General features: G+C 35.1%; 1 protein-coding gene across 2 annotated transcripts in view; it reads right to left on the minus strand.

Annotated features, from left to right (window-relative positions):
* Positions 1 to 18,450, minus strand: part of ATP9B (ATPase phospholipid transporting 9B (putative)) — a 150,473-nt gene that overhangs the window by 15,531 nt on the left and 116,492 nt on the right. For both annotated transcript variants that reach the window (XM_054514570.1, XM_036402314.2), the window contains exons 14-18: positions 15,122 to 15,234; positions 10,637 to 10,885; positions 2,089 to 2,250; positions 1,388 to 1,480; positions 154 to 237 (exon numbers count right to left, since the gene is read on the minus strand). In XM_054514570.1, the coding sequence (XP_054370545.1) occupies positions 154 to 237; positions 1,388 to 1,480; positions 2,089 to 2,250; positions 10,637 to 10,885; positions 15,122 to 15,234 (701 nt within the window). The remainder of the gene's footprint in view (positions 1 to 153; positions 238 to 1,387; positions 1,481 to 2,088; positions 2,251 to 10,636; positions 10,886 to 15,121; positions 15,235 to 18,450) is intronic.

Here is an 18,450-nt window from a genome sequence, read left to right on the forward strand (position 1 = left end):
GCGGACAATATCTCAATTATCTATTTTTAAATATGAATCATCTTTTTCTGCAATCTTAAAAAATTAAATTGAGGAATGTTCTCCTTGAAGTAATTAAATATGATCATAAGCACAAGATGATCATAAGCACAAGATCACTCTGTCCTTTCATACCTCAAAATCTTGATACTGTTCTTCAGTAAGTGATTTTTTGGCAACAACCAGTGTGCGCAGTCCTTCTCGTGCCATATTACCACACTAAATGAACCAAAGCACAGAACAGTCATGCAAATATTCAAATCTGTGTTCATGATTTTTACTGTATGCTAACACGGTGTATCTGTAGCTTTGGTGTTTCTTTAGACTCTTAAAATACTCTGGAGAAGCCACAAACAGGATGAAAAGCAATTATACTTCAGGCGTCCCAAATGAAGTGGTTTGCTATCAGTAAGTCAATTAGATCTCCTCTCCTAGCTTAAAGAAAATATCTTTTAGGTTGAAGCTTTAAAATAAATTAAAACTACTTTTGAGGCACATAACAGAATTCAATTTCTTTTTTCACTGAACGTATCCCTTATCAGAAAAGCATCTACACATTAAAAATAGCCATGGAATAGCATGTCTTAATGAAAAACAAGGCTCTCCAGTGCAAACACTTATTGATTTGACCTCATAAAGCTAAATAAATTAAACAAGTATTTTACAATTAATTGTGCATCATTATCGCCAAAAGTAATTTTTATGACATTTTGCTAGGTCTTAAGGGAGTTTAATTTATTCATGTCCCTGAATAAATCAAACTGCCCTGCAGCAGATATTGATTCATATTGCCAATACCATTATGAACATACATGGTGTAATCATTGTATTAACATATTGGCTGTATGTAGGGTCAAAAATAAGATGATTGCTGGTACCTACTAGAACACATACTGAAAAATATCGATCAGGTTTGAAATTTAGTCACTAACTATTTTATTTGAAGTTTAATAAAGGTGGTTAAAAGAAAATAGTTTGGACACAATGCTTGTCAAAGTCTATAATTCATAATCATACCTCACTGCAGATTTTGATCAAACAAGGGATAAAAAGATTTATAGCAGAATACTTCTCAGAAGTAATTAGGTTTTATGTGAAAGGTCAGTCAATGAAAAACAACTTTCCTTGTTTTAAGTAGGAATGTGTCCTGCTACTACTACCAGCTTCACATTTCTTGTATGTTACTCAGGAATTGGAAATAGTTGTAATCCCTTAAAACCCATTCAGGATATGCATAACTGAAGTTCAAAATCCATTACTGCATTGCCTCAGATTGTCCTTTCAACATATCCCAATACCATCTGATATATTTGAGATTTTAAATTTTTATAAAATATTAATATTTGTAAATGTTGATTTTCTTTCTTACCTCTTCTTCTAACCAATCATTGTATTGTACAATAGTGGACATGGCAACATCTGCACCCTTCATGTAAAATGTAATTTCTCCTGAAGATTCATCCTAAAATTTTACAAAAGAAATGGGAAGGGGTGGGGGTGGGGGGGAGAGGAATATCTGTTTATTAAGTCAAAACAATTACCTACCAATAACTTAACTGCCTTCTGAAGCACTCAATAGGTTCCCATTTATAAAAGACAAAGTACCTTGCCAAGAAGTGGGTAGGTTGTATTACATGATGTTACTATTTCCAGTGTTATCTCTGATTCCACTGAGATACATGTCTGCTATTTCCATGTAAGAGGACCAGTTCTAACTGAAGTCCACAAGCATAAGAGATTCTCAGCACCCCTAAACTAAATTTTAAAATATCAATGTTACATCCCCTCTAACTTGTATTTTGTTGCTTGGGTGGCAAATACCAACCCAAAACAGAAAGCTCTGTATCTTTGAAATACCTGGTAATTAAAAATTTACAAATAACTTAGTGTATATGCTTGTTACACATTTTAATGATGCAACACTCATTGCATAGTCAGTGAATCCACAGACAGACAAATGTAATCAATGAATTCCTGTGGTATTGTCTGTTGCAGAAGGAGTGAATCAGTCTGATCTGCCAGCATTTTTAAAAAAATCAAACCAAACACTCAGAAAATGCCCCAAATTACCCTAACTATGATGCCCATGCGCTTGCTCTCAGAAGTGAAGGGGAAGATCTGCAGGATATAATATGTCAGGATGTGCCCACCAGGGGTCTTCAGCTGCATTGAGGTCAGATCCCTGTTAACCAGAGTGAGACCCACACTCTCTGTCCACTGCACCAGAGCTACCTAAAGAACAAAGGGGGGAAAAAAAAGAAAGAAAAAAGAGACATATTTAAATTATTTAAATGTGAAAGGTCTATGACACTGTTACATAAGTTAAAACCAAAGAACTGTTGCTAGGGTGAAAGTATAAACTCTTCCAAGAATCTAGGGGAAAAAAACAAGTGAACAGCAGCAGACTGAGTATAAAATATTAATACATCAAATTATGTGTGTCCCTTGAAGAACTTATAAAACTTTCTTATGAAGAATATAAAACCTTCTTCAACTTATTGCTGAAAATGAGGTACTCAATATATTGTTTAGAAATAGCTATTCTAATAAATACCCACATACATTCAAGAATAAATCAAGGACATCAAGCAGAAATTTTGCAAAATGAGAAGATGATTTCTATATCAACAAGACCATTATGTAAGTAAAACACTTTGGGAGAATTTCAATATAAAATATTTTATTAAATCTACAGTTACATGCAAGTTGAGACAATTTAATTGGTAATAAATAGGAAAGCAAAGGACCTTATTTTTAGTTTACTCACTTGCATAATATCAATACTTTGTTTCAACAGTAATATGACTTCTGACATCAAATTACATGGAAACCAAGCTTACAATACTGCATCCCACAAACTCACATGGGAAAGTCCCTTTTCCAAAATTTTGCTGCTTTGGAGTGCATGACATCTAGCTTCCACATTTCTCTATATTATACTTTAAATATCTCCCACCACCACCATCAGATTTATTCCTTCAAAAAATTAATATTTTAGGAAACTGTTTTACTGATTTTACTGTTTTGTATACAAGACACATTCCATATTTCATTTTTTTCTGATTAAAGAAAACTTCTCCTCAATCTACTTTTAGTTTTCCAAAGGCTAATCTTTACTGGAAACCAGACTTTTAAATCACTGGAAAGTTAACTGTAATGAAGTTCACATGATTTTTATGGATCCTGGATTTTTACGGATTAATAGGCTCTGCTGTTAATCTCAGGCAAGATGAAAAAAGTAAACATCAAATACTTTGATAAAAAACATGCATGTAGAAAATTCCCTAGGTAAGTTCAACGGACATGATGGTCACTAAGAATTTCACACAAAGCAAATAAAACACCTCAGCTTCTAAGAAAATTTAAATTGGAATAAAATCCTGTGTGAACCTGTAACAAACCCTAGTAATGCCATCTGTGTAGGCATCGCCAGATGAAAATACAGTGAGATGCAGTAATGGAAGAGATAGAGCACACTTTGAAAAGGATCATTTTAAATTCTTGAAAACTGCAGGAAGCCTTTTTACAAACTTTTCTTCTTTACCAGAAGTAGCTTATAAGCTGTAAACAATCCAGTACTTCCAAGGTTAATTTTCAATTTTCACAGTGAAGGGTTACTATTACATTCTGACCTATAAATTGTATCTTTCTACTAAAACCCTATCATCTTATTTGTGTCCCTTTGCAGCTACGACTCAAGTGTTCTATATTTGGTGACTCAGATCTGTTTATTATATTTATGCTTGGCTTCACATACCATTTAAATTAGCATTTTGCAGTACAGTCATTTTGTACGCTTATAGCTGGCCTATACACAACTGCATATTTATTTTTTCTTTTAAATTGATCAGGGCAAATACCATACAAGAAACAGTCAATAAGGCTCAGGAGTCAAACAGATGCCTACAAGGACACTGAAAAACTTGAGAGAAAGACGAGTTTGACTCCCATCACTCAGAATGAATCAGAGCAGCACCCAAAACAATATAGCCAGATCTTACCATTGAAATACCTGAAGCTTTTAGAATGTAGAAATTTTTTTCTAAACAAGTATTTCACAAATTAAATTGTAAATCCTAACAAATACATTGTAAACATTGTAAATCCTAACAAATACACATATACTGAAAGGCTGGCTATAGAGAGTTCAGAAAAAGGATTCTTAGGCTAGTCTTCTTCTTGAGGTTTCCCCTCTACAAACACATTCTCTTCTCTTCAATATATTTCGGAATCTTTACATTGAAATGGTCTTGCAATCTAGTGTACCTAAATCAAGAACTCCTAGAATACCAGGAAAATGCAGCAGCTGTGGCTTCTACAGAGCTTGACATATTGGATGAAGGCAGATAAAGCAATTAAAGGTTGGACAAGCATAAAAGGCTTTGATAGTGATGCTACCACTTTGTTTTAAAATAATCCATTGCAATGTTAATATTTATTTGCAGATAACCGTTAATTTGCTGATGCACAAACACAGATGAAATGTGTCAAGTTTCCTGAATCCAGATTAGGGACTTATTTGAATGTTTTATGGATCTTCTCTGGCTAATCACAAAGCTTCCCTTCTAGGGAAACTGGCTGCCTGGGAGACATAAGCATGTTGGTGGGTAAATGGTCTTCCCATTACTGAGACACAGGTATGCAGTGAACCCACCAACTGTGTGATGTTCCTAGGGCAGGTAATGCATATGGAGGCAAAGAGAGATTTGTGATTGCTGACTTGCTAATTTTCTTCCTCCTCAGTAGCAACCCAAAGGGTAAAGATGACCATTCATCTCTCACATGACAATGTCAAAGATGCAACTTCCAAATTAGGAAAGAAAGGAGCAAATAATTGCATTGTGAAACAGAAATGCAACAGATCTGATGCAAACTAGTGAGAAATACCATCTAGTGCTCTTACCCTAAATCTTTCAGATGCTTCCATTTACCACATGCCCACTCTTGAACTCTGGCTGCTTCTGTCAGCAGTCTCCCCACTAAAGGCCACCCAACATTCTGAGCTTCTATAGTTCACAGATCCAAACAGCAAACTCTTCAATTACCAGGGCACAGATTTCCACTCAAATTCAGAGATTTCATAAGGAAACTCTCCCAAATTATGCAGTAACTGTGCAACCCACAACATCACCTAGAGCAGTAGCAGCTCGAGAGTTAGAAGCAGCTTCTCTCAGTAGGAGTGTGTCTCAGGAGGAGTTTGTTTGTCTAACTCAGTCACCTGAGGAATGAGTGCATTTCCAGAAGGGCACAAAGAGGTGAAACTTCAAAAGCACCATTCATGTCCATGTTTTGGGGACATTATCATCCCATTTTTTTAGAAATGTTCATTTATGGAACCAAATCAAACCACACAGCTTATCCACTGGGTTAGGGTTGACCTGTACAATAATACTCTTGACTGCAGGTTTCCATCACAGGACATGCTCTGTTCACCATACTTGGATCCTGTGGGGCTGTACACCTCATCACTAAGGTCACAACCTCCAGCAGCCTGGCTATCATACCCAGCTCCTGCTTTTCTTTCCTTATGGCCCAGACAATAATTTCTGCTCCCTAGCAGAAATATTGAACTGCTCAACATTTAAGTACTTGTTGCTTAAAACGGTTTATGAACAAATAATTGTCACTTTCAATGTACAATATTCTTTTTTGAGCTAACATTAGTTTAAGAAAAAGTCCCACTGCCTCGTGGCTGCAGTTGGCAGTTCTCTACCTCACAGGGACCAGTTTAGGAGTTGCACCATAGTTGTACTCACATCTTTCCTGGAGCCCTGCTGTGAACCTGGCCACTTTAACCAAAAGAGAATCTGCATTAATAAAGTCTTCAATGTTTTTAGCATATATGAGGGAGCAATTTGTAGGGCAAAAAAGAAGGACTAGACATGGGAATTTTGTAAGCCAGTTTTGCTGCTTAGAAGAATTCTCATGTAACATACTTGTATTCCTTTCAGAGTATTTAAGAGCATCACTTCAGACAACAGGAACTGCTTTCAAAATCAAACTGTCGTATAAGTTGTACAGACATTGTAAGTGGGGTATTTTTAAGTTAAGGGTATCGCTTTGGAAACAGAAAAGAAGCAGTGAGCTATCCTTTCCCCAGTGCCTGAGTGTTTCCAACCGTTTCCATTGGGACTGTTCAACAACTCATATCTGTTTCCAATCAGTGGTTTGGTTTGTTTATATTTATAAACAACCATTTTATGCAAACTAACATTTGAGGTCCATCAATTTTCATAAAAATCCCTTCATAATTAAAATAAAATTATTAACTTAAAAATACAGCTTGATCATGTGAAAAAACTACCAATCAATATTCAAGACAAGCTATGGAGTAGTTATTCTTTGTGGGTCTCGAAGGTCACGCAAGTGATGGTTTTATGCTACTGAGTGATTTGCTTTTCACAATACATTGACAAAACAACACAATTAGTCTTGCTACAATAAGCACACACAATAAAATGAATTAAACAATACAACATGTCTCATACATTACAGCTTCACTTTTGTAAACACAAAAGCTGCTTCACTAAGGGCATATAATTTCCCTGTCTGTTTTTAAATGATTGGCTTTGTATCCTTGTAATTAATTTTAGCAACTCTGTTGTCTCTGGACAGAAATGTTGGAATTAAATAACTGACCACACTTTAAGGTAGTATTTAAATATTCAAGATCCTGGAATTAGAAATGCTTGAGACCATAACAGTGCAGGACAAAGCATAACCAATAAATGGCTGGTTTATGAGAGTAAGCAGTCATTAAAAATCATGACTGATCAACCTTTTCTGACTAAGGGGAGCAAAGGTCTTCAAAGGCTCCTGTTCATAGCATGCCCTGAATTGCTTGGGTCTCTGACCTTTGAACTCTATCACTTTGCCTACTTAGCTTATATGCTTTCATGATTGTTCATTACATTAAGGTAGCTGGCTTTCTACAGATGAGCTGAACCCACACCTATGATGGCAAAGTCAAAGCTGAGTTTTGGTATGGCTTTTTTTCCTTTTAGTTTTTTTTTTTTTTTTTTATTCAGTGGGTTCTCAATGAATGTTTATTGTTTGCTATGCTACAGCTGTAGAGGACAAGTGACAGACAAATGAAACTTTCCACTCTTTCAGAGAAAATGAAATATTGATCACTTATCATAAGAAACAAAGAGCCTGGCATAAGTAGGGTTTGCATTATGAATACAAAATCAGTTACTTATCTCAGGTTCCTCTAACAGTGAATAAATACATCTTTTATGATGAATGTACCTACTTCTAAATGTGCATACTTTGTTATGGTCATATTATATCTGTATATGGATGCACACATACATGCACAGATGTGAGAAATTTCAAAAGAGTTCCTCAAGTCAATTAATTAAGTGTGCAGCGTAGTCAGCATATTGCTGAGCTGTTTTGTATACCTTCCTACATGGAAGAATAGTTTATACTTACATACTGTTCTCTGCTCTTTACATCCTATGGTGTGATCATGCAATATTATATAATGCAACACACAACAATGCAAATAACATCTTGTTCCAAAAGACTGCAATCAAGCCAGATCCATAAACAAAATCTAAGAGAACAGAGTTGCAATGTGGAGAAAGTACAATGCATAAAACCGGTTAAGTCTATTAAATGATAATGTTGCTTATTAACCAAGTATGTTGTGATAGGTCAGTGCTGAGGTTAAACAGAAAACATCAATTGAACCATTTCCCTAAATAAAGCTCCAGGGTGCAATATTCAAAGCACTTTATTCAATAAAAAATGCTTTTAAAATGGTACTTTGGTGATTGGGAAACATTGGCATCATCTGTCAACCTAACTGCAGGAAAGTTCAATAAGCTAAATAATGAACCATTTACATTATTTTCCTTAGGCTCCAGTGATTTGCAAACATTGCATCAATAGAAGTCTTAAAAAAATTATGATAAAGACCTGCTAGTCTTTCAACTCTTAGGCTTTTTTCTGTCATGCTGCAATTTTTATGCTGTTTACATGCTTTTTGTAGCTTCATCTTTTTACAAGACTCCATTTAACATCAATTTCTCATTACATAAAAGCATATTATTTAAAAATGATAATTTTACTAGTGTTTCAAGCATTATCTTTGAGAAACAAAAATGAAATTTAAGCCTGTTTTAGAATGGAAACATTTCATCTCGCTGCCATATAGTTTTAATGTATGAGTTGAAATGATAAAAAAATCGTTATTAAAACAATATCTGTGCATTATCTCCCTTGCAGCATGAACAGTTTCTTTGTTGTTGATTTCTTCTTCTACCTCCTTTTCCACCCTGGGTCCCAGATCTATTATATTAGCACTTTATCAACTTTCCTTTCCTTCCTTTCATCTTTCTAAGGTCAAATTCCCTACTGTCTTCCCAGGGCACTGCTTGTATAATTCTCGAGTCTTACAGCTTCTTTCTTTAGTAAATATGGGAGGAGAATTGCTCTTCATGGCAGCATTTTCAGCTTTCAAACAACTGAACAAATATACAAAAGCCCACAGGGAGAGAGGAGCGAGCGGAGGAAAAAACTCACATAGTCTCTCTCAAATGCACATCTCTTCACCTGATTTAGTAATACCTTTGGCTATCAAAGCAGAATATTTACTTAATTTATAGTTGTCATCATATCTTCCTAGTCAGATCCTCGCTCATGCAGTCATTCATTATACTCAGTAGTACCCCACAGGCTCATTAAACTGAAACATTAAGTAAATATGAACGCATGGGCAGATGAAAATTTGTTCACTTGTGTATAATACAAGTCAAACATTATATAAATATATATCATGAACAAACACCCTTCTGGCATAAACAAATGCCCTTCCAGGATTCTCAATTCATAATGTGGATCAGCTCATACTGTATAACACCAAATACCGTATTATGGATTACTGATTTTAGCCAAAGTCAGCATCTCAAGTTCTACTTCTTTATTTAAGAATAAAGAGTTTTATTTTTAAAACTGTTCTGACTGCTATTTTTTAGTCTTGGAGAACCAGCCACTTTATATTCTACAATCCTTTGACACTATTAACTGTGTTTATGGCATCTGAAAGGTATGTAATGTCTGCTATCCTGTTACTACATAAAGACAGATTTAATTTTATTTCTTGCATTCCTAAAAACCCTTGTTACAGACTTGTTTCTTTTAGCAATGATAGCCTGCAGTATGAACTGCTTAAGTTTTGTTAGCATTACATATGGTGACATATTAGACATGAAAACCAAATGTATACTTGAATAATACACTGTGTAGCAGGATGAAGTTGGTGAAAGAAACATTAACTTGTATGGGATCAACTTGCACAGCTAGAGAAATATTCAGGCTTTCAGGTACATAATTCCTTCTTCATATCTTACAAAAACCTTATTTTATTTATGACTAAGCTACTGGGGTTACAACAAAAACAGTGCCTTCAGAAAATGCTAGAAATTCTTTAAAACAAAGATTCTTCTCAACCTGTTCACTTTCAAACCAACCTCAAAATAGTCTATTTCTCGATTTTACTATATTGACTATACACATTATTATAAAGTAAACTCTTTCCAGTATCTTGCAACATGAGCTTTGCCTCTATCTTCTAGTATCTTTTTAGATTGAATTTTAGGCAATCAATTTAGGGACCAAAATAGGATTATTCAGAACAATAACTCAAATCAAATGAAAGCACTGAGATTTGTTTAAAATTTGGATTTCAATAAAACTCAAAGGCATGTTTTTATTGAAATGGTGTTTAAAATTTCTGCTACACTTGATGCAATTTTCAAAGAACCATAAAGATTATGAAGCTGCCTAGAATTTGAAGCTCAAAAACTTTTCTACGGAAGTATTCAAGGTTTGATGGGGTTTTTTTGTTTGTTTCTTTCTGGGGGTTTTGTTAGTTTGTTGTTTTTTCCTGTTAGGAATCTGTACGTTCCGGTATCTGGTAGCATCTCTAACTAATGTACCAGGTTGTCCATCATTCAAAACAGTTTCATTTTCCATTTAGTAGCATACTTTGATTCACACACAGATTAATGTTTTGAGAATAGTAATAAAAAATCATAAACCTTTAATTGCAATCCTCAATACAATATTGACCCCGAAGCACTGACTTCATAGGTCTTTAAGTCAAATAACTGAAAACACTTTTATACATCAAGGCGTCAGAACTAGCAGATCTTTCCTAAGCTAGAAAATATAAAAACAGATTACTACTAATGTTGTTTTGATTTTTTAAGATTTTTAAAGCTTTTTGATGTTTACATTCTTGTAATGAACTTTTTCACACATTTTTTGTAAATAATTTATTGTTTTGTATTCTTTTATAGAAGAAGAGAAATTTGATAGACTGTTAATTTGTTTAGTGTCATTGGAGAGGCAGCACTTTTGCCTTCTAATCTACTGTCACTTTTAGAAATCTATAAATGTTAAAGTTAGAAATTAAAAGTTCTCCTTTTTACTTTGAAAACAGCAGTGCATGTGTGTCGTGTTATTTTGTGTCTTATAGTAACATACTATAGGGGTTTAAAGAAACCCATGCTCAAAACACGTTTTTTTCACAGCATTTCTCTTTTTTACTTAGTTTCCCCCATTCTTTAGGAGTTATAAATAAATATTTTCAGCCTTGCATACCAACCTCATCAGGGCTGGAAGCCTGGTAAGTTCGATTTTCATCGCTGAAGTCCTGATCCACTTCTGCATACTCAGTCTCTCCAGATACCCCGGCCCGAGATTCATACACGGGGGTGACATTGTGGCAGAGCGCGATGGCCTTCACCGCTTCGTGGATCCGGCTGCTGACGCTCTTGCGCACTTTGGGCGCGGATGATTGAGGTTTCCTGGATGGTGTTGAGCTCGTACTGTTCCCATTGTTCTGAAAGTGGACCTTTAAGACCCAACACAATGAATAGTGAACCAAAATTCCAAAATGGAAACAAAACATGAATACTTATCCATCTACATCTTACTGTTCCTTTTACAAAGGTTGATAAATGATAACGCTAGTAAGCATCCATTTATTTTTATATAACCTATGGTTAACTCATTCAGCTTGTGAGAAATAAAAAGCCTCATCTCCTTTTTTAAAGAAATTATACATAACTATGGGCTCATCACCTTGCATTTGTAGTCAAATTTCAATAACAGAGCCTTAAGACAATTGAAAAACATAAAATGAAAACAAGTACGTTGGCAAAGGGCTGAATAGGCTGATCAGATTCTGCAGAAACCCCTGCTACCTCACTTCAGATTTTACATTTTTCAATGATCTGTCACAATAGTCCTTTCATGTCTATTGCATCCAGTGAATTATTTTTCCTTTTCCTTTTAAGAAAAAATATTTAAACCAGCCACCAAGTGGATGAGTTCAGAAACACTGAGACAAAATTTCAAAATTTGATGTTTTGTTGTTCTTCTTCACCTGTGTCATTAAACTGAAAAGAACCCCTTTTTAAAAAAAAAAAAAAACAAACACCTAAATCTCTGTATTTTAAAAGATGACCACATTTGTGGTAATCAGGAGAGACCAGAAGAAGAGGAGATCAGAAGAACAAAAGCAGGAACATTTTCAAGTATAAATATTAGGAGTAATTAAAATACAAATATTGCTGATTTTATTTATAACTTACATAATTTCTTTATTATTTGTGAACTAATGCAGTTTTACTCTTTTGCTGCAGCTGAAATGTTTTTTGTCCTTACAAGAATGCAATAATCTAATAAAATAATCATGCAAAATAACAGTTTGACACATATTTGAAGACTGTATTACTGTTGCATAACCAATAAACTACCACTGTTTTAAGTTACCTTTCACAAATGCTCAAGCACATGACAGAGCTAATCTTCCTCTGAAAAGTACTATGTGTTCATGATTAATTAAAATAAGTTGGATTTTTTGGTGGGGGGTTATTGGTTTTTGCTGGTTGGGTTTTGTTTTTTTCGTTTAAAAGTCAGCACATTAAATATATCAGCAGTACCACCACAGGGCTCTTCTGTTCACTCCAATGGAACTCAGAAAACCTTTTCAGAATCCACGCTTTTTTCCTCCTGACTGCAATCTGCCGAACCGTGAACATTCTGCCCATCAAATTACAGTGTTGTCTAATAAAGGGTTTAACTTTCTGCTCATCTGGCACTGCTTTTCAGCTACTGCTTTAAACCTCTGCATTTGCATTCTGCTAACATTGATGCCATTACAGTCACAAATAAATTAAGCTGATTTACTCCTTCTGAATTATGTTATGTTTATTGATGCTTGTATAATTTAATTTCACACAAATTCCATTAAAGATTATGCCCTCTATCACAAAATGCTTCCAGTGGGAAATATAATCAGGTTATAATAGATTTGTGTGTTACATTAAGATGACAATAGTCTGGTAGGTCCACTGTAATAATAAAACAGAACACAAACAAGGGATAAAATCAATGTCACACAAGAACCACTGCCTAGCTAACTGGCAGCTTCTATTATCATAGGTTAAATTAAAAAACCTCACCATACTTTTTCAGATTGAAACAATTGTTTAGTAGTTGCTTGGTTTGTTACTGAGACTCGATCACTGTTCTGTTTTAACAAGTTGCTACTAACACAAGCACAATTAAAGCATTATTTATAAAGCATTATTTAAACACAGAGTAGTGTCATAGAAAGCTGAAAAAAGGACGTTCCAAGAAAGTTCTTTTCATCATCTACTAATAGCAAACCTACATTTTGAAAATCTTTTTCCCACAACTGAGAAGAAACGTTTCCCTCACATTTCTTATTTTAAGTATGTTACAGTTACTAAAAACTCGTAACCATGGTTGCCACTCATTAAATTTTACAGTAAATTAGTAAAAGCTTTAAGTAGTAAGAATTCCAGGAATTGTGCAATTCTTTTCAGACAGCATATTTAACTGCAAAATATAAAACTGGTATTTGTGAGCATGCTTGGTGCTTAGCTGTCAAACCCACTCAGACCAAGGTGTGCCAGCTCAAGACTGTCAGTTAATATCATTTATTGCTACACCTGTTACTGTGAATACCCAAATGGCACATTATAAGAAAGCCAGGTTGGGGTGGTTTTTATAAACTTAGTGAGTAGCAGGTAATTTCAGTTAACACATTCTGAACCAAATCTGGACAGCTGATCTTTAGGTGAAAGAGCTCCATTTCCCATTTCCAAGGCAAGATTATTGTATCTCCCCATCCACGGCTATATCTACTAAAAATTAAGCTGAAATAGATTTATCCAAGGAAAAAAATTCAAGAAGGGGATTTGTTGAATTGTATAGACAGAAAATAATTAGGAATTTAAGTTGTGAACTTAAAATGTACACACTTCATCACTGTCTTCCCTCTTGTCTCTCCTCCCAAAAGCTACAAAGTATTAACTGGGTCCAGTGTGGCGTTAAATTAAACTTTTATTCTTATTTTAAGCAAATAAGAAGGGAGCCATATTTACAACACAGCACAGCTAGATATTCCAATCAATTGTTGATCCTACAGTTCTTCTAAGAGAGAAAATGAGGACACAGACAAGGAAGTCAGTCTACAAACTTAACTGGGTGTCCTAGTGTGAATTTATGATGCTTGTATCCCCAGTTGTCTGTTCTGCTTATGCTGGATATTAAGTTCTGCACCTTTAAGACTGGTTCTGAGAACGAAGGGAGGGAGAAGAAGCTCAGTTTGTTATCAGAAACTGCATTTTCTCCCTCATTCCTTCTCACAGACTGTGTTGTCTTGCAACACAGACAGCTGGATAGAGCTCTCCTTTGCTTTTAGTTAGTTTTTAGCTAGCTGAGGCAAAGTTGCTCTCTGGACTGTGGCTTTTCTTTTTCTATTAACTGCTTTGGACTGAAAACCCAAAAAACACCAGGACCTCACGCTTATGGCCCACCGGGGCCTGGGATGTGGCATTTTCCAGTGCCAGAGGGACTGAGAGACACTCAGTGAGCCAAGAAACACCCACAGAGGACTCTTGGAATTACAAAAGCACTTTCTGAATTTGCCATCTCTTCAGAACAGCAAGAGGTTTTATTGTTTAGTATTACTCTTTTTTTTTTAATACTTGTGCATACTTGGCTTGTTAAATAAACAGTTTTTTCCACTTTTCTCCAAGGAAATCTTTCCTGGACCAGTGGCTGGGGAGGGGCTGTTTGAATTTGCTTTCTAGAGAGACCCCATTAGGAGGTTTCCTCCCAAATTTGCCATTAACCAGGACACTGGGTCAGGAAGTCATGTTTTTGTATTCACGTTAACTGCAGGGGAAAAAATTATATAAACTTTTATTATCATACTGTAAACATCATGGAAATACTAGTTAACTTTTCATTTGTTGTCTCTTCTGTAAATTTTCTTATTTTTTTGTTTCAAAGAACAGAAATAAAAAATAAATCACCAAGTTCATCCTAATCTCAGAGTAGGATCAGGTGTTTAGGAAGGTTTGCAGCAAGCGCCCAAACAGTTTACATACATGGGAAATGTAAGTAATGCTTGCAGAATCCCATAGCTGACCCACACAGAGACAGGGAGTCACAATCCTCTTGTACACTTTCCAGACCAAGCACTCTTATACATCACAGGAACAATTTGATCTCAAATGGAGTTTTCCATTTTCTCACCCTTTCTCCCTCCCAGTTTTATGCTGTTTGAAATCATCTTAATTTTTTTAAAAAATAATTTTTAAATATACCTGTGTAAGTTTTATTTTGACAACTACTGTTATACCATTTGGTTATACCAATTAATGTGGCTTTTTGATGTATATTCTTGATTAGTATCTTCAAAGATATAATTACTGTTCATGTTGTTCTGGACACTTCCTTATAATTTGTAGTCACAGTAATGAATATTCCTAGATGATTTGGCAGCAGAAAGACTGTGCTGCACAGACAGGTTAACACAGATTTCTGCTAGTGAAGAACAGAAAAGTAAATCTCTTTAAGTGGGCATTATGAGGAACTTTGGAATCAGGAGAGAACTATGTACTCATATTTTTCCCTTCCATCATATTTCTTAAGAGATACCAACACATGACAACTTTCATAGCATCTCAAATTCTAGACATAATTATTAACAACAATGCTTCAATGTCATTAAACCCCCCATATGAAATGTAAATGATTTATGAAATACCTGTGAATAAGAGTTTATAATATGACTCTGTATTTCATCCATTGTGTCTGTTCCATAGGAAACAGTACCTAGGTGGAGGCGCTTAAATATCATCTCATTCTGTGTAAGTGTCCCTGTAATAAAGGAGAAGTATATCACAAAGCAGTGAAAAATACTATGAGATGGCCACAGACACCTCCTCTCCCCTCCCCCCCAAAAAAATCTTTCTTTTGGAAAGCAGGAATGAATCACAAGTTAGCATCAATTTACTTAATTAAAGGAATGTTTGTGGAGAAAGATCAGGGTTAGTCATTCTGGAAGAAATCACTGGTTCCACCTGCAAGCTGATTTTGCCAATAACTAAATACACAAACTTAAAGAGACAAAACCTTTCTTTCTATACAAAAAATTGAATTTGCAGTATGTAGATGGAGCTGACTCTCAAAAGCCAGTGCAAGAGTTTGCACCATGTATCAGAAAATCTAAAGGAAAAAAACCCTACAGGAAAGCCCAAAAATTCGTACAAATTTTACAAATTTTCCACACTTCATGTACCAAGGCAGACATTCTGACAATTGGGCACATTCAGTGTCAGTGTTATCTAGATTAAGTCATTAAGACCTTACATCACTTCCAAATTTGACAGATTCAGCCTCCAAGCAGAATAAGGCAGAAGAACAAAACCAGTGTTTTCTGTGCTCACTTCACATTTGCAAGAAACTACAGACTGTCAGCCAGACTGACACTGCATCCACCTTTGCCAACCAGCCACATCCTCTGGTTTGGAAAATCTCTAATTGAGGGGTGGGGGTGTCAGCCTTGCCTGATGGGGTATGTGAGGCAGAAAGGGGTCACTGCTGCCTAGCTTTCCATGGTCAGCTTAAAAAAGATTATTTTGATTATGGCTCTTCCTAAATCTTTTCCCTACGGCTACTCAGGCAGAGCAAGTATAAAAATAGTATAAAGCTATTCCTATATTTAACCAGACAGGTTTGTGTCATTAAAATGCATAAGTCTGATCATAAAAAAATAAACCAAACATAGTACCAGAGTAGACATTCTTGAAGCTTCTACAATATTTTTAAAATGGAGTATAAGAAAATTCTCTGGAAATAAATACAGCAGAATAAAATATTTCATAATTATTTTATTTGCCTTGACTATTTTTATTTCACATCTTTATCCTAGTATGCCAAACTACATGCTATATGCCAAGCTACATGCTAAGCAACAGGAGAAGAAAAGACTAAAAGGATGAGGTATGCAATAGTTGTCTGCAAAACAACACTAGTCTGGCCAGTCAGCATACGGTTCATGCTCTTATCAGGGCTAGAACTATCAGGGATCTTCAAAGATTCATTAGGGCTGTAAAAGTCTCATGTCTTTCACAGTTGCATTTGAAATGTCTACCACTCCCACTTCCTGGTGATACCTGTACAGTGACACTTCATCTCCATTGTTGTACCACCACACTGCACTATAAAACTCTTTCTGTTTTACCAGTGCAAGATTTCTGTTCCAAATTCTCCCTTTACCATTAAAAACTACATTTCCCATTTGCTTTTCCTTACATGTTCCTGAGGATTTTTCTTTCTATAATTATATTATTTGAATTTTTAAAAATTATTAAAATAAGGTTTATGTGAAATGCATAAATTCTCTACAAAATGCATAACATTATTAAAAATTTACATGAGAAGCTGAACATTCCCAAGGCTGGAAAACAGCCCAGGAAGACAAAGTTCCAGATCTCTATAATTAGCAAATTGGAAATTTTTGGTTACTTTCATACATGGGAAAATGAAATTTTGTTTTACAGTAATCACATAAATCCACTTTTTCTACTTTTAGAAGCTGTGTTTTATTGAGACCTTTTATTAAAATTCATTACATTTTGTACTTTAATTCAAGACTAGAAAAATTAAATCTCCAGTTTGCACATAAGAAACATGAAAATTTCCACCAAAAATATGAGAAACTAAAACCTCCATTTCTAAAAGAAAGCAAAATCAAAACCCACACACCGTGCAAAAATATTCAGTGCAAGAAATTTTCAAGCCAATCTTTATCACCTTCCTAACCTTCCAGGCGTGCTAATACCTTCTCACTGTCCTTGACTTTGCCAAGCCTTTGAATTAAAAAATCTCTCTCTAGGAGTTGTGAAACTAAATGCTAGTCAAAAGGTGAGACAGCAGGCAACTGTCAAATCTGCTTCCCACTATTTCTGTAATTGCTGCTTGGGAAAACTGAGCAGGAAACAAAATTAGCCCTTTGATTATTATATGGAAAGATTATTTCTTCTGACACCACTAAATCAGTCCAACTCCATATCATGCTTGGTGAGGGAAAGGTAGATGGCTGGAAAATTTCTGTGTTCCGCCCCCTCTTTCTCAGCAAGCAGAGAAGAAAAGCTTCTGCACAGAATTGTATGGATTTTCCTATCTTGCAATCAACAGGAGCCAGGGAAGAAGGTTTAGGAAAAACAGGTGAGGAAAAATAATCAACAAAGACATGGAAATAAACATACTGGAAATCCTGATTCAATACTTGCATCTTATACATCTCTAATACAATCCTTTTTATCATCTGTTAGTAGGAAATATCTATGACAAATAACCAAAAACAAAAATAAAGAAAAGAAGCAACAATTCCAGTTTGCTCATGCTTCTCAAGACTAGAGTAAGACTTTCAAGAACAGCCATAATAAACCCGATGTGTAGTTAGACAAACAGGGGTAGCTGAAGTTATGAAAATACTCTCAAAAAATTCTGAAAAAAACCTCACCTTAACAAAATACACCTTTCTCAGCCATTCTCATGGAAATAATGTTTCATCACGTGTGCAAATTAAGATTCACATCTAAATTCTTCTAATTAATGAAATGCCAAAATGGGACAGAAAACAACTTGTTCCATACATTACATGGTGCCAACCCGTCATGTTATAACTTCAGCAGCAGTTCTGTCTTAAATTCTAGTTGAAGACAAATTAGTTTTAGCTGATGACTAATAATCTATGACAGAACAACACGTCTTGTATTTTATGCCCCCAGATGCAAACTCTTCAAATATCTAGAGGCAGATTTTCTAATATAGCCCACTTTTTGAACAACGAAAACAATACAAAACTGAACTTTTTCAGTCTGCTCAAGGTGGTAAGTACTATAGAACAGTGAAGGAACTTTCTATTTTTAATAATATTTTTAAATAGTTATCAGTTCCACATTTTCAGGACTTTGCTAATACAAAGAGTTGTTAGATTTAAAAAACAGCTTACTTTAGAAAAGCTTCCATAAAGCACATTAGTCAACATACCATCTACTACTACTGTTATACATTCTTGAACTTAGC

The sequence above is a fragment of the Molothrus ater genome, chromosome 1, assembly GCF_012460135.2.
Source record: "Molothrus ater isolate BHLD 08-10-18 breed brown headed cowbird chromosome 1, BPBGC_Mater_1.1, whole genome shotgun sequence".
NCBI classification, from domain to species: domain Eukaryota; kingdom Metazoa; phylum Chordata; class Aves; order Passeriformes; family Icteridae; genus Molothrus; species Molothrus ater.